Source organism: Loxodonta africana, chromosome 9 (assembly GCF_030014295.1).
Source record: "Loxodonta africana isolate mLoxAfr1 chromosome 9, mLoxAfr1.hap2, whole genome shotgun sequence".
Lineage (NCBI taxonomy): Eukaryota > Metazoa > Chordata > Mammalia > Proboscidea > Elephantidae > Loxodonta > Loxodonta africana.
Window position 1 is genome coordinate 53342158 of NC_087350.1, and position 26232 is coordinate 53368389.

At 39.8% G+C, this 26232-nt stretch overlaps 1 protein-coding gene across 1 annotated transcript; it reads right to left on the reverse strand.

Moving 5' to 3' along the window:
- Window positions 1-646: 646 nt before the first annotated feature.
- LOC100668520 (olfactory receptor 1J21-like) lies at window positions 647-25332 on the reverse strand. Its single transcript, XM_003407471.3, has 2 exons — window positions 23322-25332; window positions 647-2236 (listed from the first exon to the last, which is right to left on the reverse strand). Exons 1-2 carry the CDS (start codon window positions 23876-23878, stop codon window positions 1297-1299), a joined length of 1497 nt encoding a protein of 498 aa, XP_003407519.3. The 5' UTR covers window positions 23879-25332; the 3' UTR covers window positions 647-1296.
- Window positions 25333-26232: the final 900 nt, after the last annotated feature.

The window sequence follows — 26232 nt, forward strand, 5'->3', positions numbered from 1 at the left end:
TTCTAAAAAATAAACACTTATGCTCTTCAAAGGGCTTCACCCAAGAGTAAAAAGAGAACCTAAAGACTTCAAAAAAAATTTTGGCTATGACAAATCTGACAAAAGTATAATCTCTAAAATCCATAGGAAAATCTAACATCTCTATGACAAATAACCCAATTAAAAAATGGGCAAAGGATATGAACAGACACTTCATCAAAGAAGACATTCAAGTAGCTAATAGAAATATGAGGAAATGCTCAAGATCACTAGCCATTACATGAATGCAAATTGAAACTACAATGAGATGCCGTCTCACCTCGACATTACTGGCATGAATCAAAAAACACAGAAAATGACAAATATTAGAGAGAGTGCAGGGAGATTGGAACTCTCATGCAGTGCTGGTGGGAATGGAAAATGGTATAACTATTATGGAAAATGATACGATATTTCCTTATAAAGCTGGAAATAGAAATACCATATGATCCAGCAATCCCACTCCTAGAAATATATCCTAGAGAAATCAAAGCCATCACACAAATAGACGTATGCACTTCCATATTCATTGCACCATTGTTCACGATAGCAAAAAGATGGGTACAACCTAGGTGCCCATCAACAAATGAATGGATAAACAAACTACGGTTCATATACACAATGGAGTACTATGAAACAATAAAGAACAACGATGAATCTGTGAAGACCTCACATCATGGATGAATCTGGAGGGCATTAGGCTGAGTGAAATAAGTCAATCACAAAAAAAAACAAATACTGTATGAGACCACTATTATAAAAACTCCTGAAAAGGTTTACACAAAGAAACAATCTTTGATGGTTAGGAGGGATGGGAAGAGTGGGGAGGGGAAAACACTAACTAGACAATGGATAAGAAGTTGTCACAATGGACAAAGATTGTGAATGCCTCAGGAATATGAGAAATGTGTCAGCTAACTTTGTGAAAGAAACGAAACCAAAACATACTGGCTTAAAACAATCATTTTATTTGCTCACACTTCTATGGATCAGCTGAGCAGTACTCTACTGGGCTGGATTGTCTGTGACTGAATGTTCTAGAAAGTCTCACTTATACCAGAGGGCCTCTCTGGATATGCCAGGATGTTTGGGACAGCTGAAGCCTCTCTTTTCTCGTCTTTCATTCTCCAGTAGACTAACCTGTGTTTCTTAAAACCATGGTCTCGGGGTCTCAATAGCAAGACATCATATGCAGTGTTTTTTTAAGTTTTTATTTTTATTTTTGCCAATATCTTATTGAACAAACAAGCCACAACACCAGCCTAGATTCAGCATACATTATAGTGAAAACTTTCCTCTACTGAGTATATTTCCCATAGCTCCTTTAATGTCCCGATTTCTCAGACTGTAGATAAAAGGATTAAGCATGGGAGTGACCAGAGTGTACAATACAGCCACAATGACATCCTTGCCATTGGAGTCACTGGATGAGGGGAAAATGTACAATCCAATAATTGCCCCATAGTACAGAGACACGACAGAGAGGTGGGAGCCACAAGTGGACAAGGTTTTGCAGATTCCCTTGGTGGAGGGAATTCTCAGGATGGTGGACCCAATGTGGCCATAAGAGACCAGGATGCATATGAATGGAAGGATAATGACCAACCCCCCTACAGTAAGAATAACCAGCTCATTTGTTGTGGTGTCTGAGCTGGACAGCTTAAGTAAGGCAGAGATGTCACAGAAGAAGTGGGGGAGAATGTTGTCTCCACAGAAGGAAAGATGGGCCAGGAGCAGGGTGTGTAACAGAGCACTGGCAAAGGATAAAACCCAGGACACAATTACTAGCAAGAAACACAGGCTTTGACTCATGATGGTGGTATAGTGGAGGGAGTGACAAATGGCCACGTACCTGTCATAGGCCATTGAGGTGAGAAGGAAGCTGTCAATATCAGCAAAGAGTATGGAAAAATAGACCTGAGAAATGCACCCAGCGTATGAGATGGATTGACTCTGTGTTTGCATGTTCATCAGCACCTTTGGGGCTGTGACTGATGAGAAAAAGATGTCAGTGATGGCTAAGTGGCTGAGGAAGAAGTACATGGGGGTGTGGAGGCGAGAGTCCAGCCTGATGAGCAGGATGATGAGCAGGTTCCCCAGCACCGTGGTGAGGTACATGCCGAGGAACAGGGCAAAGAACATTCCCTGCTGCTCCGGCCTGATGGGGAGCCCTAAGAGGAGGAATTCAGACACACTGCTCTGATTATCTCTCTTCATCCTGTTCTTCTCTTTTGCTGTAAATGAAAAGACATGTGGAAACATGAAAGAATAAGAAATCATTCTAATGTCAAATAATAAGAAGATGTTTTTGAACTAATCAGTATATAAACATTAATCTGCACATTTCATGCATTTTTCCCCAGTATTGGAGTAGTAATGGTGTGACCTATTTATTGTGTGTCCGTCTAGAAAACAACACAGCTCTTTAGTAGGAACCATAAAGCATCAGAATAATTTATCAAATCAGACCATGTTTAAAATTGAGAAATTCATCAGTTTATTTATAACAGAAATATGAGATTAAGAAATTAGGGTGCAAGGCTAGGTCAGTAACCAGTTATTAGGAAGACTATTATCACAAGCTCTCCAATGTGTCTGTTGCCAGCTCTTGACCCTATCTATTCCTCTCACACAGTATTTGGCTAATGTTTGACTTCCATGAGTTGGATCAAGATAAGACACCCAGTGGGCTGCTCTGGATCTCACAGAAATTAGGATTTGCATACTTGGTTGAGAAACATGATAAGTAACTAGTCAAGGCAAGGTCATTAAGGACAGGAATCTAGGTCAATAACAAAAGATCTAGTGGCATACCTTGTAATACAGCCATCAGTCCTTCCTTCAACAAAATTCCTTCCCACTCCTTCACGTTTTCGATCAACCATCACACTTTCTAAAGGAATATTTTTTGAAAGGGAAGAATAAAGCCTAGTTTCTCTTCCAAGTTCTGACCCGATTTATTTCCTCAATTCAAACCACATCACTTTTGTTCCAGTTTCGCAACACCTTGAAAGACGCTGGCTTTTCCAGTCATACCCCATAACTGTCCAAGGAGAAGTTCTTTGTAATTATTTGTCTAGGCTGGTTTATCAACTAGCACCTTCTCCTTTTAAACCGATCCTAACCTAGTTTTATGCCAGTGACACATACCTGATGTTTTTCTCATTTAGAACACTCCTTATACTCTGAATACTATCATTCCTCTCTCGGTCTTCAGATCAGTTGGTCTTAGTACAGTTCATGTGAAAACTGACAAATAAGAAAAGTAATTATGATGCCTGCATCTACTACAAAATAGAACTCATGTAATATTTAAAGAATGCTAATGAATCTCAAGATCTTTCACTTTGAAGACTGAAAGCTGCCTCATTAAAAGACCCATCATTCACACTGGGTATTAATCAAAGACTCCAGTATCTACAAATTCTCCCTACTTGACTATACCACAAAACCAAACCAATTGCCGTCAAACTGGTTCTGACTCATTGTGATCCTACGTGTTTTAGAGTAGAACTGCATACCATAAGGGTTTAAATGATTGTGATCTTTTGGAAGCAGATTTCCAGACCTTTGTTTTGAGGCATGCCTGGGTGGACTCGAACCACCAACCTTTCGTTAATAGCCAAGCTCTTAACCATTTGTGCCACCCACCAACTCTCCAACCTTAAACACAATATCTAAAACCCCTATGTTCTTCTGTCCACTAAGTTTAAAAGGCAGTTCAGAAGACATTGTTATCTGAGAAGAATTGTACATTTTGTTTGGCTGAACATTACTATGTTAATCATAATCATAAATATATAATTATAAGGATGCTAATTGGCTATCTGATTGACATTTAGGTTGTTTGTAATATTTTGTTATTTCTAGCCATACCACAATAAATAACGTGGTTCCTATGTTGTTTTGTATAGGAATTTGAAGGTATGTGTACTTATGATTTTAATAGATATTATTAAATTCCTATGTTGTTTTGTATGGAATTTGAAGGTATGTGTACTTATGATTTTAATAGATCTTATTAAATTAGAAAAAGCTAAAATGGCAATGTAGGTAAGTGTAAGAACTTGAAAGAGGAAAGGGCTAAGGTATTTGAGGAACAGAGAAAATGCAGGAGTATAGTGAGCAAGGGAAGGATATGAGGCAGGAGAATTATCTATGAAGCAGATTATGTCATACCTGTCTTGCCATAACAGAAAATTTTAATTCTGTTTTCAAAGCAGTAGAACATCCATGAAAAGGTTAATCAAATGAGTAATTTAAAAGTTTTAAATATCTTGGGGGCTACTAGGTGGAGAATAGAGTATAGGAAGGCAAGAGTGTGGGCAGGAATCTTACTAGAAGGCTACTGCAGTAGTTCAGGTACAAATGAATGACTGTGTACCTGGATTATGGCAGGAATGATGAAGATAACTGAGGAGATTTGGGATAAAATTTGGAGAAAAAATCAACAGAACTCAATGGAGAATTAAAAGCAAATGAGAGGATATAGGTATTTACCATTCTCTAAAAATTTGGATAAATGATCCATTTCAGGTAAAGTGCTCTACATGGAGCTATCTGTCTTTTGTCTGAGTGTAATCATGCTACCAGTCACGAGCACACACTGAACACCTGCACATGTGAACATACACAAACAGATAATCATATGACTGAATCTAAATTTTACACTTGCTCTAATATGGGCTCTCAGGTAATGAGCACAGATACCTTCAGCTACAAGGCATGGGATGGCTCTTCCATTTTTCTCAAGAGGATCCGGAATCCAATAAAACAGGTGGAGTCTCTAGGAGTCTCAAAGATACATTGCAGCGGGGAGAAGACTGATCCTTTCACAACCAAACAAGGTAGGTCTGCTCACAACTCCTGAGCAATGGCGTGTAATCTAACTTTATAAATCATGGAGGACCCCAAAGGTAAAGAACTGCAAACTTCAGATTAGAGACAAACAACAAATAACCGCTACGTTTTCTTTTGGCTTCCCTTTGGGGAAGAAGTATTTGTTGAGAGCAGGCAATAGGAGAGTTCATCCTTGGGGAATAAACATATACTAGGAACTCAGTGATTCACAAAGCTTTTGCCCTCGCAGTTTACACTTGGGAAAAAGTTATTAAAGAAGCCAATAATAAACCAAGTTAGAGGTTGTAACCCAGGTCTCTTGCCTCTGAACCTCATGTTATTTAAAGAACTCCACCTTTGGGCCAACATTTGGTGTTGTCATTTTTTTTTTCATTTTTACCGTTGTAGTGGGTTTGCAATAGTATCTCATTTTAGTTTTACTTTTTTTTTTTTTAATTCCTGTGTTAACTAAGGGTGCTGGGCAGTAATTCATGTACTTATCAACTCTATCTTCTCCTGCAAAATATTTGTCCAAGTCTTTTGTTATTGAGTTACCTGTCTTATTATTGAGTCGTAGGAGATCTTTATATATCCTTGATACAAGTCCTTTCTTAGGTATAAAGATATGAAATGTTTTCTGTGGCTTGCCCACTTATTTTCTTGAAGGTGTCATTTGATAGACAGTTTTTAATTTTGATAAATTCTAATTGATCATGTTTTTCTTTTATGTCTCATGTTTTCTGTGTTCTCACTAAGAAATCTTTGCTTCTCCAGCATCAAAAAGGTTTTTTTGTTTGTTTTCTTCCAGTAGCTTTGTTGTTTTGGCTTTTATATTCCAATCAATCTGTAGTTTTTTTTTATCTGCCCACTTTTTCTCAATAAAAAATTAGCTATAGGGCGAGGCCAAGATGGCGGACTAGGTAGACGCTACCTCAGATCCCTCTTGCAACAAAGAGTCGGAAAAACAAGTGAATCGATCACATACATAAGAATCTACGAACCCTGAACAACAAACACAGATTTAGAGATGGAGAACGAACAAATACAGGGAAGCAGCGACTGTTTTCGGAGTCTGGAGCCAGCGTCCCAGCCAGGTAACCTTGGCGCCGGGCTTAGGTCTGGGCCCAGGGGAGCTGAACACAAAATCTTGTGACAGCGCAAACAAGGGGCGCAGCCCTACCCCCCTGAACTGACCCCGGGAGGGGGCCCAGCCAGTGCACGTGGGCTGCGTGGCAATGCGGCTGGTGGGAGAAGTCCCCAGGAGGCAGTGACTGGTTTTGGAGCCGGGAGTGCACCGTCCCAGCCAGGAAACCTTGGCGCCAGGCTTTTGACTGGGCGCTGTCACGCGCAAGCGCAGGGTGCAGCCCTACTCCCCTGAACTAACACTGGGAGGGGGCCCAGCCAGTCCGCGGAGGTGGCGCGGCAACGTGGCTGGGGGGACGAGAAGTCCCCGGGATGCAGCAACTGATTTTGGAGCCAGGAGTGCAGGGTCCCAGCAGGAGAACCTTGACGCTGCGCTTTGGACTGGCAGCGGAGGATCTGACCGCAGCTTCAGTGGGCCAGACCTTCGGGGACAATCTCCACACAGCCAGCACACATAGGCAACACGCCCCTTGGGAATCTCAGATAAAATAGTCATCCCAAGCAAGATAAACAACTTTGGCTATATCCAGGGGTGCTACTCTCTCCTGTTTTTCTGAACCCTCCCCTCCCCTTCCCAGGCAGCTTCATTAACATTGGAATTTCCTGAGCCAGAGGAAGAACGGCTCTGGCTCCACGACAGCTGTGCTTTTCCCTTTTTTTTTTTTTGGTCTTTTCCTAACCCATTCTTCCGGCCTGAGAGAAGGAACCACAAAAAACCCAGGGACCAAAAATCCATCCCTAATTTGACTAAAAACACAAAACCGGCTCCAGCCAAGCATATATGATCCGAATCTTGGACTTTTATCCTTACAGGGACTAAGGTGGCGGTTATAATCCAAAGGCAGTTCTGATAGGGATCCGACTGCATTTTTTTTTTTAGTGGATTTTCTGGAAAAACAAGTTTCCCAGGTCTAATATCTCTGCTTATTCAACAGAGCCCTAACTGACCCACAACAGGGAACTGAGGGCTGAAGCTCCCCCCAGACCACCTAGCCTCTTGCCTTAGGGGGATAAGGAGGGTGACACCCACCAATCAGTAGAGGTACTTGCACTGGGGGCCTAAGGTACAGCTGCAGTGCCCTCCCACCAAGGTGCTATAGAGACACACCTACCTCACTGACACTTGGGGGAAGCCTGTCAGCAACCTGCCCCCCCTGGAAGGTGAACCCCAGCTACTAATAGAATCTGGTGCACACAACTATCACCACTACTTCTCAAGGTGGATAGGTGTTAGGGTGCATCACACACTTGATGACCCAAAATCAGATTCTACTCAAGAATAGTGAATAGACTCAGGCATATATATCTGGCAACAGCCCAAACCAGCTGGTAATAGGTCATAAGTAAGTCAAGGGCTACAACAAACAAGACAGCACAATCTAGTAGCACATCCACATATATTGAAAGAAAACAAAACAAGATAAGACTCAGTGAGCAATTACAGAATAAACCACTACTATATCTTAGTGATGGCTCAGAGACAGCAGTCGATATCAAACCACATAAAGAAGCAGACCATGACAGCTTCTACAACCCCACAAACAAAAGAATCAAAATCTTTCCCAAATGAAAATACAATCCTGGAATTATCAGATACAGGATATAAAAAACTAATTTACAGAATGCTTCAAGACATCAGGGATGACCTCAGAAATGAAATAAGGCAAACTGCAGAAAAAGCCAAGGAACACACTGATAAAACAGTTGAAGAACTCAAAAAGATTATTCAAGAACATAGTGGAAAAATTAATAAGTTGCAAGAATCCATAGAGAGATAGCATTCAGAAATCCAAAAGATTAACAATAAAATTACAGAATTAGACAACACAATAGGAAGTCAGAGGAGCAGACTCGAGCAATTAGAATGCAGAGTGGGAAATCTGGAGGACCAGGGAATTAACACCAACATAGCTGAAAAAAAATCAGATAAAAGAATTAAAAAAAATGAAGAAACCCTAAGAATCATGTGGGACTCTATCAAGAAGGATAACGCGTGTGATTGGAGTCCCAGAACAGGGAGGGAGGACAGAAAACACATAGTTGAAGATCTCCTGACAGAAAACTTCCCTGACATCATGAAAGATGAAAAGATATCTATCCAAGATGCTCATCGAACCCCATTTCACATTGACCCAAAAAGAAAAACACCAAGACATATTATCATCAAACTCACCAAAACCAAAGATAAAGAGAAAATTTTAAAAGCAGCCAGGGAGAAAAGAAAGGTCTCCTTCAAGGGTGAATCAATAAGAATAAGTTCAGACTACTCAGCAGGAACCATGCAGGCAAGAAGGCAATGGGATGACATATACAGAGCACTGAAGGAGAAAAACTGCCAGCCAAGGATCATATATCCAGCAAAACTCTCTCTGAAATATGAAGGTGAAATTAAGATACTTACAGATAAACACAAGCTTAGAGAATTTGCAAAAACCAAACCAAAGCTACAAGAAATACTAAAGGAAATTGTTTGGTCAGAAAACCAATAATATCAGATACCAGCACAACACAGGGTCACAAAACAGAACATCCTGATATCAACTCAAATAGGAAAATCACAAAAACAAATTAAGATTTAAAAAAAATGCTCAAAACAGGGAATCATTGAAGTCAGTATGTAAAAGATCACAAAAATAAAAAAGAAGGACTAAATACAGGTGGCATAGAACTGCCATATGGAGAGTGATACAAGGCAATATAGGACAATACAAGTTAGGTTTTTACTTAGAAAAATAGGGGTAAATATTAAGGTAACCACAAAGAGGTATAACAACTTCACAACTCAAGGTAAAAGCCAAGAAAAACGTAACGACTCAACAAACATAAAGTCAAACACTATGAAAATGAGGATCTCACAATTTGCTAAGAAAAACGTCTCAGCACAAAAAAGTAAGTGGGAAAATGAAATTGTCAAAAACACACATAAAAAGACATCAAAATGACAACACTAAACACTTATTTATCTATAATTACTCTGAATGTAAATGGACTAAATGCACCAATAAAGAGACAGAGAGTCACAGTCTGGATAAAGAAACACGATCCATCCATATGCTGCCTACAAGAGACACACCTTAGACTTAGAGACACAAACAAACTAAAACTCAAAGGATGGAAAAAAAAAATATCAAGCAAACAATAAGCAAGAAAGAGCAGGAGTAGCAATATTAATTTCTAACAAAATAGACCTTAGACTTAAATCCACCACAAAGGATAAAGAAGGACACTACATAATGATAAAAGGGACAATTGATCAGGAAGATATAACCATATTAAATATTTATGCACCCAATGACAGGGCTGCAAGATACATAAACCAAATTTTAACAGAACTGAAAAGTGAGATAGACATCTCCACAATTATAGTAGGAGACTTCAACACACCACTTTCGGAGAAGGACAGGACATCCAGTAAGAAGCTCAATAGAGACGCGGAAGACCTAATTACAACCATCAACCAACTTGACCTCATTGACTTATACAGAACTCTCCACCCAACTGCTGCAAAGTATACTTTTTTTTTCTAGCGCACATGGAACATTCTCTAGAATAGACCACACATTAGGTCATAAAACAAACCTTTGCAGAATCCAAAACATCGAAATATTACAAAGCATCTTCTCAGACCACAAGGCAATAAAACTAGAAATCAATAACAGAAAAACTAGGGAAAAGAAATCAAATACTTGGAAACTGAACAATACCCTGCTCAAAAAAGACTGGGTTATAGAAGACATCAAGGAGGGAATAAGGAAATTCATAGAATGCAACGAGAATGAAAATACTTCCTATCAAAACCTCTAGGACACAGCAAAAGCAGTGCTCAGAGGCCAATTTTTATCGATAAATGCACACATACAAAAAGAAGAAAGAGCCAAAATCAGAGAACTGTCCCGACAACTTGAACAAATAGAAAGTGAGCAACAAAAGAATCCATCAGGCACCAGAAGAAAACAAATCATAAAAATTAGAGCTGAACTAAATGAATTAGAGAACAGAAAAACAATTGAAAGAATTAACAAAGCCAAAAGCTGGTTCTTTGAAAAAATTAACAAATTTGATAAACCATTGCCCAGACTGACTAAAGAAATACAGGAAAGGAAACAAATAACCCAAATAAGAAACGAGATGGGCCACATCACAACAGGCCCAACTGAAATTAAAAGAATCATATCAGATTATTACGAAAAATTGTACTCTAACAAATTTGCAAACCTAGAAGAAATGGATGAATTCCTGGAAAAACACTACCTACCTAAACTAACACAATCAGAAGTAGAACAACTAAATAGACCCATAACAAAAAAAGAGATTGAAAAGGTAATCAAAAAACTCCCAAAAAAAAAAAAGCCCTGGCCCGGATGGCTTCACTGCAGAGTTCTACCAAACTTTCAGAGAAGAGTTAACACCACTACTACTAAAGGTACTTCAAAGCATAGAAAATGATGGAATACCACCCAACTCATTCTATGAAGCCACCATCTCCCTGATACCAAAACCAGGTAAAGACATTACAAAAAAAGAAAATTACAGACCTATATCCCTCATGAACATAGATGCAAAAATCCTCAACAAAATTCTAGCCAATAGAATTCAACAACATATCAAAAAAATAATTCACCACGACCAAGTGGGATTGCAAGGCTGGTTTAATATTAGAAAAACCATTAATGTAATCCACCACATAAATAAAACAAAAGGCAAAAACCACATGATCTTATCAATTGATGCAGAAAAGGCATTTGACAAAGTACAACACATATTTATGATAAAAACTCTCACCAAAATAGGAATTGATGCAAAATTCCTGAACATAATAAAGGGCATCTATGCAAAGCCAACAGCCAACATCACTCTAAATGGAGAGAACCTGAAAGCATTTCCCTTGAGAACGGGAACCAGACAAGAATGCCCTTTATCACCGCTCTTATTCAACGTTGTGCTAGAGGTCCTAGCCAGAGTAATTAGCCTAGACAAAGAAATAAAGGGCATCCGGATTGGCAAAGAGGAAGTAAAATTGTCTCTATTTGCAGATGACATGATCTTATACACAGAAAACCCCAACGAATCCACCAGAAAACTACTGAAACTAACAGAAGAGTTTGGCAGAGTCTCAGGTTATAAGATAAACATACAAAAATCACTTGGATTCCTCTACATCAACAAAAAGAACACCGTAGAGGAAATAACCAAATCAATACCATTCACAGTAGCCCCCAAGAAGATAAAATACTTAGGAATAAATCTTACCAAGGATGTAAAAGACCTATACAAAGAAAACTACAAAGCTCTATCACAAGAAATTAAAAAGGACATACTTAAGTGGAAAAACATACCTTGTTCATGGATAGGAAGACTTAACATAGTAAAAATGTCCATTCTACCAAAAGCCATCTATACATACAATGCACTTCCGATCCAAATTCCAATGTAATTTTTTAAGGGGATAGAGAAACAAATTACCAACTTCATACGGAAGGGAAAGAAGCCTCGGATGAGCAAAGTATTACTGAAAAAGAAGAAGAAAGTGGGAGGCCTCACTCTACCTGATTTCAGAACCTATTATACAGCCACAGTAGTCAAAACAGCCTGGTATTGGTACAACAACAGGCACATAGACCAGTGGAACAGAATTGAGAACCCAGATATAAATCCATCCACATACGAGCAGCTGATATTTGACAAAGGCTCAGAGTCAGTTAATTGGGGAAAAGATAGTCTTTTTAACAAATGGTGCTGGCATAACTGGATATCCATTTGCAAAAAAATGAAACAGGACCCATACCTCACACCAAGCACAAAAACTAACTCCAAGTGGATCAAAGACCTAAACATAAAGACTAAAACGATAAAGATCATGGAAGAAAAAATAGGGACAACGTTAGGAGCCCTAATACAAGGCATAAACAGAATACAAAACATTACCAAAAATGACGAAGAGAAACCAGATAACTGGGAGCTCCTAAAAATCAAACACCTCTGCTCATCTAAAGACTTCACCAAAAGAGTAAAAAGACCACCTACAGACTGGGAAAGAATTTTCAGCTATGACATCTCCAAGCAGCGCCTGATCTCTAAAATCTATATGATTCTGCCAAAACTCAACCACAAAAAGACAAACAACCCAATCAAGAAGTGGGCAAAGGAGATGAACACTCACTTCACTAAAGAAGATATTCAGGCAGCTAACTGATACATGAGAGAATGCTCTCGATCATTAGCCATTAGAGAAATGCAAATTAAAACTACGATGAGATTCCATCTCACTCCAACAAGGCTGGCATTAATCCAAAAAACACAAAAGAATAAATGTTGGAGAGGCTGCGGAGAGATTGGAACTCTTATACACTGCTGGTGGGAATGTAAAATGGTACAAACACTTTGGAAATCTATCTGGCGTTATGTTAAACAGTTAGAAATAGAACTACCATACAACCCAGAAATCCCACTCCTCGGAATATACCCTAGAGAAATAAGAGCCTTCACACCAACAGATATATGCACACCCATGTTTATTGCAGCTCTGTTTACAATAGCAAAAAACTGGAAGCAACCAAGGTGTCCATCAACAGATGACTGGTTAAATAAATTGTGGTATATTCACACAATGGAATACTACGCATCGATAAAGAACAGTGATGAATCTGTGAAACATTTCATAACATGGAGGAACCTGGAAGGCATTATGCTGAGCGAAATGAGTCAGAGGCAAAAGGACAAATATTGTATAAGACCACTATTATAAGATCTTGAGAAATAGTATAAACTGAGAAGAACACATACTTTTGTGGCTACGAGGAGGGGAGGGAGGGAGGGTGGGAGAGGGTTTTTTACTGATTAATTAGTAGATAAGAACTGCTTTAGGTGAAGGGAAGGAAAATACTCAATACATGGAAGGTCAGCTCAACTGGACTGGACCAAAAGCAAAGAAGTTTCCGGGATAAAATGAATGCTTCAAAGGTCAGCGGAGCAAGGGCGGGGGTTTGGGGACCATGGTTTGCGGGGACTTCTAAGTCAATTGGCAAAATAATTCTATTTTGAAAACATTCTGCATCCCACTTTGAAATGTGGCATCTGGGGTCTTCAATGCTAACAAGCGGCCATCTAAGATGCATCAATTGGTCTCAACCCACCTGGAGCAAAGGAGAATGAAGAACACCAAGGTCACACAACAACTAAGAGCCCAAGAGACAGAAAGGGCCACATGAATCAGAGACCTACATCATCTTGAGACCAGAAGAACTAGTTGGTGCCCGGCCACAATCGATGACTGCCCTGACAGGGAGCACAACAGAGAACCCCTGAGGGAGCAGGAGATCAGTGGGATGCAGACCCCAAATTCACATAAAAAGACCATACTTAATGGTCTGAGTGAGACTAGAGGAATCCCAACGGTCATGGTTCCCAAACCTTCTGTTGGCACAGGACAGGAAACATCCCTGAAGACAACTCATCAGACATGAAAGGGACTGGACAGTGGGTAGGTGAGAGATGCTGATGAAGAGTGAGCTAATTATATCAAGTGGTCACTTGAAACTGTGTTGTCATCACCTGTCTGGAGGGGGGATGGGAGGATAGAGAGAGTGGGAAGCTGGCAAAATTGTCAGGAATGGAGAGACTGGAAGGGCTGACTCATTAGGGGGAGAGCAAGTGGGAGTACGGAGTAAGGTGTATATAAACTTATATGTGACAGTCTGACTTGATTTGTAAACGTTCACTTGAAGCTCAATAAAAGTTAATAAAAAAAAAGTTAGCTATATTCATCAATGTTGCTTAAAATAATTTCTAATTTTCCTTTTAATTTCTTCTTTAACCTGTAAGCTAAAGTTTTTTTTCTTTATGTAGTGTTCAATTAATTTGTTTATTTTCCAGAAATCCTTCTATTATTGATTCTATCTTAATTTCATTATGGCCAGAACGCATAGTAAGTGTGACTGGAATAATTTTAAATTTACTGAAACTTGTTTTGTGGCCCAAAATACACTCTGTCTTGGTAAATATTAAAAACTGTATACTCAGTTGTTTTTTTTTCTTGGCAAAGGGGTTAAGAATATTCTATAAATATCAATTAAGTTGGTTCATTAGTTGTTGTTGTTAGTTGCCATCCAGTCAGGTTCGCCTGATGATGACCGTGTATGTAATACAACAAAATATTGCTTGGTTGGCTCATAGGTTGTTCAAATCTTCTATATCTTTATTGATTTTCTGTCCACTTGCTGTATCAATTATGGAGAAAGGCTTGTGAAATGATTCAAACTATAATTGTGGATTTGTCTTTTTCTCCTCTACCGATTTTTATTTCATGTTATTTTGAAACGGTTGTTATTAAGTACACAAAATTTAGAATTGTTAGCTCCTCTGAATGCCTTGACCCCTTTATCAGTAAGGACGAATCTCTTTATTCTGGATAATATTATTTGCTCTGGAATCTAATTTTTTAATTAATATAACCATCCTGGCTTGATTTTAATTAGTGTTAGCAAGTATATTTTTTCCAATCTTTTACTTTTAACCTGTTAGTCATAATAATGCCGTTATCTGGTATAAAAAAAAAAAATCACAAAAAAATTGCTCTTTTTTCTGTAGAGTAGTTTTTGCTCTGAAATCTACTTTTTTATATTAATGTGGTCACTCTAACTTGCTTTTAGTTAGTGTTGGTATAGTATATTTTTTCCAAGCTTTTACTTTTAACCTGTTAGTCAAAATAATTGTTTTAAGGCCATTATCGTCTCATACTATCATCTGCATCATTTCTGGGTCAGTCTCCATTGATTGATTTTTCTCCTCATTCTGGGTTGTATTTTCCTGCCTTTTTCTACCCCTGGTAATACTTGACTTTTTCCACCCCTGGTAGTATCTGGTAGACTGTGGATTTTCACTTTTTGATTGCTGGGGACTTTTGTATTCCTAAAAATAATGTTAGCTTTGTTCTGAGACGCAGTTATGTTACTTGGAAAAAATTTAATCATTTCAGGTCCTGTTTTTAAGCTCTGTTAAGCGGGATAGAGCTGCAAGTACTTAGCCTAGGGTCAATTTTTCCCCACTATTGAGGCAAGGTATTTCTTAATGCTCTAGCCTATGCCTCCAGAATTCTAAGGTTTTGCCTTCACTTTTGGATAAAAGCACTATCCTGGCCACATATGAGCCCTTGGATTTTTCACATTACCTATTGCTTTATGATTTTTGTGATATTATCTTTGAAAATGTTTCTTAATGCTTAAACAAGCTCACACTAGTGGTTTAAATATATACTTCACAGCAGATAAAATCACTAAAGCACTTTGGTGGGTTCATGTTTTCCACCTTATGTACTAGGATCTTAGAGAGTAAGAAGATCATGGCAAAAAGTAATATGATTTAAATCTTTTAGTTTTGGCATAGCTAATCAAGCTAGCTAGGCAATATCTAAACAACATGGTGGTCAAAGTACATCCTCTGCTGCTTTGACTAGATGAGGAGCCCCAAGAGGGGGAATTTGGACACACCACTCTGATTCTTTCTTTTCATTCCTGTCTTTTCTGCTGTGGATGAAGAGGATTGAAAATATAAGGCATTGAGAAATGAGAATTATTATTAACAGTAGTTCATCGTGGCCTTTATCTTGGGGAATGAACGAATTTACAAAAAAAATCAGTCCATTGTCTAGATATTTTTCTGTTTGAATCTTCAGAATGTCTCATTCTAGCAACAGAGAGACATAAGACTCTAAGCACCAAACAGATCTTATTCTGTGAAAGCCACTTATTCAACTATGGGCCAGAGCTGAACTACCACTGGGATATAGAAGTAAATGACAGATGAAATCATTCCCGTGGAATTTATATATTAGTGAGAAGCCAATGCCTTAGAGATAAAGTGGTCTTATAGTTTATTGACAAAAGCGGAGTAACTTTGAAAGTAAAATGGAAAACTTATAAAAATGGCAGAGGAGCAGCAGACATAAAATGATCTTTCCCTAGTCATCCAAGAAGGTATAATCATCTGCTTAATCAGAGTTTCTTTTCTTAATCAGGTAAATGTCACATGACAAAATTAACCACGTTGAAGTATTCAGAAACAGCTCACATCATGACACATACGGTGCTCTAGAATCCAAAATGCATCACAATCCTTCCCATAAATAGCTAGGATAACCCCACAGATGAAAGGAAGCCTGAGAAAAAGGACTGAGTGCAAGTAATTTACTTTGGAGGATTCTAGGATGCAAATTATGGGGACAAAGACAGAGAAGGAAGGGCAGCCATTAAATGGTATGCTATTGAGTAGGTTACCGCTGTGGGTAACTGGGGGTCAATCCTCCAAACATCTCAGGCATCAGTACAAAACACTCCTTAAATTATTTTACCACAGAGAGAGGAAACTGAGGTCTATATCTACACCCATGTATAATATACTGAAGGGTTTTTCCAGGAGTCGTAACTCCTCAACACCTTCAGCCAGTTCATGCATAATCCAAACACAGGTCTCTAGATAGAAATTCTTCATTCAGAAGGTTGTTGGTACTTAGAGTAAGAAGTCAGTGGCATATTTAGAAACAATGAGTACCCAGAGATCTTGGCAGGGCCTGCCAGATTCTGCTATAGTTCATCCTCTGGCCACTCACATTCTTTTTTCCCCCAGAATTAAGCTCAATCTGTTACGTTATTGACAGGATATTTTATAACTTCTTGTGGTCAAATCTTGTGTCTTTTTTTATGCACAGTCTACCTTCCAAAAAAGAAAATGAGGGTCTATTTAAATGTCACACAAGCTTTCTGACTTTCACATACTGTCTGGGATTGTTAGGTGACTGACCTGAGATTGTCATTTTTTCTTACACTGGTATCTATGCTTACTAACAAAGGCCAGCCAACTCTCTGGATCTCATAATTGCCAAGTGTCCGTATCTTTCAAAGAGCTCTATTTATTTTATAAGGCAGTGCTTCCCCTTCCACCGATACATCAAGCCAATTTACATCAGGTGAGAATCTTGGTAATGATGCTACTTCTGCACTCGAAACTTATCACCATTCCATCTAACACTAGCAATGTGCTCTATTGCTCTTTGACCATCAAGATCCTAAGCCAAAATCCTATCCTGAGTGTCTTATAAGACCATTTGTATACTTACTTCCTTGAGTCTGAGACATGGAAATGTGGATAGTCAATATGGTGTATGGCAATAGTAAGTTATCACTGAGGGAAATTGGGGTTCAGACCTTTGAGAAATGGATCTCTTACAACATGTCTCAGAGTTGTCCCACCCAATGTATAAGATAGCTGGGATTTGTTTCCGCCAGTTCCCACCTGTCTTGACTAGAGATTCTTCTGAAGCCATTAAAAACATATCCCATATGGCCTGTCTGAGAGCAGACAGTGTTTGCCCCTGTTCGTAGAAGAAGGGAAAATGTTCTCAGGCAGAGAATAATAGATGTTCTCAGTACAAAGTCATCAGCATCGACAAGGATTGTGAGTGCTTCAAGAATATGAGAAATGTATCAGTTAACTTTGTGAAAGAAACCAACCCAAAACATAGTGGCTTAAAACAACAATATTTGATCTGTTCCCAATTCTAATGGGTCAGCTGAGCAGTATTAGATTGGACTGAATTGTCTCTGGCTGGGGGTGTTCTAGAAAGTTTCCCTAACAACTGTACACTTTACTTAGTATGGCCAAGATGTTTGGGACAGCCGGAGCCTCTCTTCCTGTGGTCATCATTCCCTATTAGGCTAGCATGTGTTTCATCGCACAGCACTGTTTGGGCTCCCAAAGAGCAAGCCACCATGCACAGCTCTTTTCAAGACTCTTAATATGTTTGCTAACATCTTGTTGAATAAAACAATGTTGAATAAAACAAGTCACAACACATGCCAAAAATCTGAGCACACTATGGTGAAAATGTTCTTCTATTGAGTATACACTTACACACAGGCATGTATTCATTACCAAGCAAGTATTTAACTTACCACTGAATTATGTCCATTTGGGTGAAGACAATGTGCATGCAATTCACATATATGTAATTGTGATCATTAAGTTTATGTGTCAACTTGTCTGAGCCATGATTCTCAGCATGGCAGTTATGATGTAGTTTGCCAGTCATATGATGACATGATCACTTCATGGATGAGGTTTTATATAATGTAATCACCACCATGAAGAGATCTGCTGTGAGCAGCCAATCAGTTGAAAGGGAGTTTCCTTGGTGGTCTGGCCTGCATTGAATATATAAGTGGATTTCCTGGCAAGGTACACGGGCTTTTCTAGCACTGGATCCTGCAGCTGGATCCTGTTGTCTGGCCTCTTGTTCTTGGGATTTGAGCTAGCAGTTTACCTGCCTTCTTGTCTGCCATCTTTAAATTTGTCAATCTTCACAGCCTGTGAGCAAGAGCTCCGCTGTCTGACCTGCTGATCTTGGGTTTGCCAGGCCCTTTGGCTATGTGAATCTCGAGAATCCCCTATCCTGACCCACAGACATGGCATGCTTCAGTCTCTACAATTGCATGAGACATGTTCTTAACATAAACCTCTCTCTCTCTGTCTCTCTCTCTCTCTTTATATACAAATATTTATACGCTTTGCTCATTTTGCTTCTCTAGAGAACCCAGTCTAAGACAGAATTTGGTACTGGGAGTAGAGTGCTGCTCTAACAGATACTTAATTTGTGGAAGCCATTTTGAAACTGCGAATGTATAGAGGCTGGAAGAGTTTTAAAGTGCCTAATAGTAAAAGTCTAGATAGCCTTGAAGAAACTATTGGTGGAATTACGGACGTTAGACAATTCTGGTGTGGATTCAGAAGGAAACGAGAAGAGCTGTTACATAGGAGATGGCACAGATGGCAAGAGGCAGCAGCAGAGAAAAAGCAGTAGTGGAGAAAGGGCAGCAGGGAAGAAAGCACAGCAGTGGAGAAAGTGCAGCAGCAGAGAAACAGCAGCAGCAAAGAAAGGGCAGCAGCAGAGAAAGGGGCAACAACAGAGAAAAGGCAGCAGCAGGAAAATGGCAGCAGGAGAACCAGAAGACAGCACGAGACAGTACTGGGGCCAATCCACAGAGCAAGAAAGCTGAATGCCTTTGCACAGGAGACTTCAGGGAGGAATGGGGTGCCCTAGAGTACTTACTGGTGGAGCTAGGCTTGCCCATCCACAGGGCAAGAAAGCTGAGTGCCTTCCAGCCAAGATTTACTGGTTGAGTGGGGTGCCTCCAGGCACTTATTGGTGGAGCTAAAGAGCTTTGGAACATTTCCCCCAGCATGGCAGCCACACGTGGAAAGGCACAAGAGGCCAGGGAACCAGGAAACAGAAGCTGAAGAGACAAGGAACACAGGAAGTGAGCTGCCTCAGTCTCAAAGGGTAGGGCCATGAACTCTGGGGTCTCAAAGGGTGAAGTCACCACTGAGATGGACTAGGAGTATGGGGCCACCTAAAGCCAAGAGAGCAGAGTTTCTGTCCCAGTGGGCCTTGAAGGCAGAGTTGAAGCTCAGGGCTGAGGGTCCTCCACCCAAAATCCAGAGGGTGTGGCCAAAACCCAGATTCTGGAGGGCTGGGCCATTTCCCAGATGGTCTCAAAGAGCAGAAGATTATTTTCAAGCCTTGAGAGCTAATGTAATGTGTTCTACTGACTTGTTTGGTACCTGTTTCCAGTTTTCCCATTTATAATGGAAATGTCTAGCTTGTGCCTGTTCCACCATTGTACTTTGGAAGCAAAAAACTTACATTCTAGACTTCACAGATAAAGAGGAATTTTTGGATTTTGGACTTGGGTTGATTTAAGACTTTTATTATGATATGATGGGTGAATGTGTTTCACATGTGGCAAAGACATGAATTTTGGGGGGCCAAAGTGTGGAATGTCATGGATTGAACTATATCCCCCTAAAATATGTGTCAACTTAGCTAGTCTGTAATTCCCAGTATTGTGTGATTGTTCACCATTTTGTCATCTGATGTGATTTTCCTATGTGTTATAAATTCTACCTCTATGAAGTTAGTGAGGCAAGATTAGAGGCAGTTATGTTTATCGGCAGGACTCAATTTACAAGTTTAAGTTGCATCTTAAGTCAAACTCCTTTGAGATATAAAAGAGAAAAGCCAGCAGAGCGGCATGGGGACTTCATGCCGCCAAGAAAGCAGCACCAGGAGCAGAGCACCACTTTTGGACCTAGAGTCACTGTACCTAGACCAGGAGAAGATTTATAACAAGGACATTCCCCCAGAGCCAACAGAAATAGAAAGCCTTCCCTGGAGCTGGCACCCAGAATTTGGACTTCTAGCCAACTAGACTGTGAGAGAATAAATTTCTCTTTGTTAAAGCCATCCACTTATGGATTTATGTTATAGCAGCACTAGTTAACTAAGACAATAACACAAACAAATGCATGGTCACACACATACAACAATGTACACAAACTATTAAACAGATAATGTAAAACACACACACACGAAGGTACACACAGTTGAGTATGATATTCAGAATTCTCTGATCTCTGGAGTCTTCAGTGACCTCAGACACCGTCTTCCCAGTTGTTACCTAATTCTCCAGAAGACACCAGAAACAGAGATAGAAGGAAGATCTTATGACAAGAAGAACTTTGCAGCTATTCAGGTCTCATTAACTGCTCCAAAGCACAGTGGGCAAGGAAAAACAAATCAAGGACAGTACACAGAGAATTAGCCCAAATCACTTGATGAATCAAAGAGCCAACACAGGCTAATAGGCCAAGTTCCTGCTCACTCTGGGAGAGGAACCTGGGAAGGGGCCAGAGAAACTAAGCCATAGGAGTTACAGGGGAAGGTGTCTCTGATGTCAGTGATATTTTAGATTCCCCTCTGCTTAATCATGGTTCCAGTTGGCAAGCATGAGGGCCTATGGTCAACTCTAGCATCTAAGGTAAGACAGCACAGGGTTCAGCCCATTCCTATGCATAGAATGACTAGAAAGGGTCAACACTGTCTCCTGCAGGCACCCCACATTATCCTCACTGGAATCAAACAGAACACAAATTTCACTGCATCCTTACATTTTGCCTACCTCGCCACCACCATGGGAAGAACTGTGCCATGTTCAGGAGATAGTAGAGTGGAGAGATTGAGTCTGTAGACTGGATGAAGACATTGTTTTTACTGTTGTTAGTTGCCATCCAGTCAATTTTGAAAATATACATTAGAAATTATTACATACTTCTGTAGCAGTCCCCTCCCCATCCACAAAAATAGAAATAGCTGCCTGCTATGCTAATGTCATAGGTAAAGTCAACAAAAGGCAAAACATCATCAGCCCCCTTTTCCTCATGCATTAGAGTGGGGGGACAACTTCTCTGAGGCGTGGCCTGGATCACCAGTTATCTTACAAGAGATAAAAGTTGAGATAATCAAACAGAAAGAGAGGGACCTATTATCACCAAGTAGGAAGCACCAGGAGAGGAGAACGTCCTTTTGACCTGGGGTTCCAGCATTGAGAAACTCCTAGACCAAGGGGAGATTGATGACAAGGACCTTCTCCCAGAACCTACAGAGACAGAAACCATTCCTGTAGAGCTGGTGCTCTGAATTCATACTTCTAGCCTTCTAAACTGTGAGAGAATAAAATTCTGTTTGTTAAAGACATCCACTTGTGGTATTTCTGTTATAGCAACACTAGATAACAAAGACAAGTGGCTAGTGCAAGAATGCTAGCAATTTAAAATAATGTCTCTGTGTCAACAGGACTTAGCAAACAGCCCATGTCATGGCACATAACAGTGCCCCAAAATTCAAGAATTATGTCATTCTCTCTTTAAAACAGCAAACCAACTCGACAGACTTCATAAGATATGTTCCCATATCTTTCAAAGTGCTCTATTTATTGTATAAGGCTGTGCTTCCACTCCCACCAATACAGCAAACCAATTTTTCTCAAGTGAGAATCTTAGTAATTGTGATACTTCTGCACTCCATAGTTATCAACATCCCACCTAACACCAGCAATATGCTCCATTGCTCCTTGGACAAAAAGTGATCCTAAACCAGAATCCTATCCTGAGTGTCTTCTTAGGCCCATTTCTGTACTTACGGTCATAGGTTGGGTTCCCTGAGAAGATCCTGAGGAAAGTATTAGAATACAAGTAGTTTACTAGGAAGGCAATTCCAGGAAGAAACAGTAGGAGAGTGGGGATCTGAGACATGGAAAGGTAGGTAATCAATACAGTGCATGGTAAGAGTAAATTACCACTGAGGGAAATTGGGATTCAAAGCTCTGACAAACAATTCTCTTAGAACATGCCTCAGAGTTGTCTCACCCATTGTGTGAGATAACTGGTATTCATTTCCACCAGCTCCCACCTGTCTTTGACTAAGATATTCTTCTAGAGCCACTAAACCTTTATTCCATATGGCCTTTCTGAAAAAAAAAAAAAATTTTTTTTTTTTTTGCCCCTGTTCTCAGAGGAAGCCATATAGTTCTCAGGCAGAGTCACAGGTGTTCTTAGTGAGAAGTCATCACAACGGATAAAGATTGTGAATGCTGCAGGAATATGAGAAATGTATCAGTTAACTTTGTGAAAGAAATCAACCCAAAACATAGTGGCTTAAAACAATCGTTTCATTTGCCCACAATTCTATGGTTCAGGCCTGCAGTACTACGCCGAGATGAATTGTCTGGGGGTGGATTATCTAGAAAGTCTAACTAACACCTGAGGGCTTCTCTGAATGTGGCCAGGATAGTTAGGACACCTGGAGCCTCTCTTCCTAAGGTCTTTCATTCTTCATTAGATTAACGTATGTTTCCTCACATGAAGGTCTTAGGGCATCAATAGCAAGAAAGAGCAAGCCATCAGGCACAGTGCTTTTCAAGTCTCTATATTTATTTTTGCCAATATCTTACAGAACAAAACAAGTCACACACCAGCCTGGATTCAGTGTACATTATGGTGAAAACTTTTCTCTACTGAGTATCTTTCCTAGAGCTCCTTTCATGGCCTGATTTCTCAGGCTGTAGATAACAGGATTTAGCATGGGAGTGACCAAAGTGTAAAATACAGCCACAATGACATCCTTGCCGTTGGAATCACTGGATGAGGGGAAAATGTACAATCCAATAATTGCCCCATAGTACAGAGACACAACAGAGAGGTGGGAGCCACAAGTGGACAAGGCTTTGCAGATCCCCTTGGTGGAGGGAACTCTCAGGATTGTGGACCCAATGTGGCCATAAGAGACCAGGATGCATATGAATGGAAGGGTAATGAACACTGTCCCTACAGTAAGAATAACCAGCTCATTTGTTGTGGTGTCCGAGCTGGAAAGCTTAAGTAAGGTAGAGAGGTCACAGAAGAAGTGGAGGAGAATATTGTCTCCACAGAAGTACAAACGGGCCAGGAGCAAGGTGTGCAATAGAGCACTGGCAAAGGATAAGACCCAGGACACAAATACTAGCATGAAACACAGGCTCCGACTCATGATGGTGGTATAGTGGAGGGGGTGACAAATAGCCACATACCTGTCATAGGCCATTGAAGTGAGAAGGAAGCTGTCGATATCAAAAAAGAAGATGGAAAAATAGACCTGAGAAATGCACCCAGCATATGAGATAGATTGACTTTGTGTCTGCATGTTCAACAACATCTTTGGTGCTGTGACTGATGAGAAAGAGATGTCAGTGAGGGCCAAGTGGCTGAGGAAGAAGTACATGGGGGTGTGGAGGCAAGAGTCCAGTCTGATAAGCAGAACAATGAATAGGTTCCCCAACATGGTGGTGAGGTACATGACCAGGAACAGGACGAAGAACATGCCCTGCTGCTCCGGCCTGATGGGGAGCCCTAGGAGGAGGAATTCAGACACACTGCTCTGATTATCCCTCTTCATCCAGTTCTCTTCTGCTGTAGATGAAAAGACATGTGGAAATGTGAAAGAATAAGAAATCATTCTGATGTCAAATAATTAGAAGATATTTTTGAACTAATCAGTATGTGAAACTTTATCTAATATCTCATGCACTTTTCACAGGTAGCAGAGTAGTAATGAAGCCCTAGTGACACAGTGGTTAAGAGCTTGACTGCTAACTAAAAGGTTGGCAGTTTGAACCCACCAGCCCCTCCCTGGAAACCTTATGGGGCTGTTCTACTCTGTCCTACGGGGTCTCTATGAATCAGAATTGACTTGACAGCAATGGGTTTGGTTTTTACTTTTTGGTTTGGGGAGTAGAAATGGTCTGATCTCAGTTTATGATGTGTCCATCTAGAAAACAACAAAACCCTTTTGGGGGAACCATGAAATATCAGAATGATTTATTGGATCAGACCACATTTAAACTTGAGAAGTTCATCAGTTTATAACAGAAATCTGAGATTAAGAAACTAAGGTGCAAGGCTAGGTCAGTAATCAGTTTTTAGAAAGACTATTACAGGCCCTCCAATTGCTCTGTTGCTCTCTTGTGATCCTACCTACTCGTCTCACACAGTATTTGGCTAATGTTTGGATCCCGTGAGTTGAATCAAGATAAGAAACCAAGTGGGGTCTCTGAATTTCACAGAAATTAGAATTGGGATACTTGCTGAGAAACATCATAAGTAACTAGCCAAGGTAAGGTCATTAAGGACTGGAATCTAGCTCAATAACAAAAGATCTGGTGACATACCTTGTATGTCAGTCCTTCCTTCTACAAAATTCCTTCCCATTCCTCAATTTCAATCCACCATCATTGTCTCTAAAGGAGTTTTTGAAAGGAAAGAGTAAAGACCAGTTTTTCTCCCACGTTCTGGCCTGAATTATTTCCTCAATTCAAACCAGATCATTTTCATTCAAGTTTCACAGCATAAAAGATACTGATTTTTCCAGTCACATCCCTTAACTGTCCAAGAAGAAGCGCTTTGTAATTGCTTGTCTAAGTCAGTTTACCAATAGCACCTTCTCATTTTAAATTGATCATAACCTAGCTTTATGATACTGACACATACCTGATATTTTTCTCATTTAGAACTCGTGTTCAGATTAGTTAGTCTTAGTCCAGTCCTTATAAACACTGACACAATAATGAGAATAAAGAATTATGATGACTATGTCTACTGTGGAGCCCTGGTGGTGCAGCGGTTAAGTGTTTGGCTGCTCACCAAAAGGTCGGCAGTATGAACGCACCAGCCACTCTTGAAAACCCTGTGCGACCGTTCTCTTTCCTACAGGGTCGCTGTGAGTTGAAATCAACTTGAGAGCAATGGGTACAGGTGTCTACTACAAAACAGAACTCATGTAATATATAAAGACTCCTAATAGATATCAAGGTCTTTCACTTTGAGGGGCTGACGGGTGCCTCATTAAAGAACCCACCGTTCACGTTGGGTATTAACCAATGAATCCAGTAAATACAAATTCTCCTAGCTTGACTAAACCATAAAAACCAAACCAGGAGCTATCAAGCTGATTGTGACTCATTGTGGCCCCATGTGTTTCAGAGTAGAATTGCATGCCATAAAAGCTTCAATGACTATAATCTTTTGGAAGCAGATTGCCAGGCTTTGTTTTGTGGCACATATGGGTGGATTTGAACTGCCAATCTTTTGATTAATAGTCAAACTCTTAACCATTTGTGCCACTCACTGACTCTCCAACTTTACTACATGGTATCTAAAACCCCTGTGTTCTTCTGTCTGCTGAGTTTTTTAAATACTGTTAAGAAGACATTGTTACCTGAGAAAAATTATACATTCAGTTTTACTGAACATTACTATGTTAGTCATAATCATAAATATATCATTACAAGAGTGCTAATTAGCTATCTGATTGACATTTTGGTTGTTTGTAAAGTTTTTTATTCCAGCAATAAACAATAAATAACATGGCTCCTATGTCATTTTGCACATGAACAAATATATCAATCATTTCTTAAATGGAATTGTAAGGTATGTGTATTTATCATTTTAATAGATATTGTTAAACCAAAAGAAGCTAAGGTTGTGAGAAAGACTTTTGTGATGGGTTCTGTAAAATAAGTTCTACATAATAAGAAAGAGCGTGTCATATGAAAAAAAGATTCTAGAAAAAGGCAGTTTATGTAAGCATAAGAACTTGAAAGAGGAAAGAGCTAAGGCATTTGAGGAACAGAGAAAATGCAGGAGTATAGTGAGCAACGGAAGGATAGGAGGTTAGAGAATTATCTAGGAGGCAGGTTACGACGTCATGATTTAAAAATTTTAAATATCTTGCTGACTCTTAGGTGGAGAAGAGAGTATAGTAAGTCAAGAGTGTCACCAGAAATCTTACTAGAAGGCGATTGCAGTAGTTCA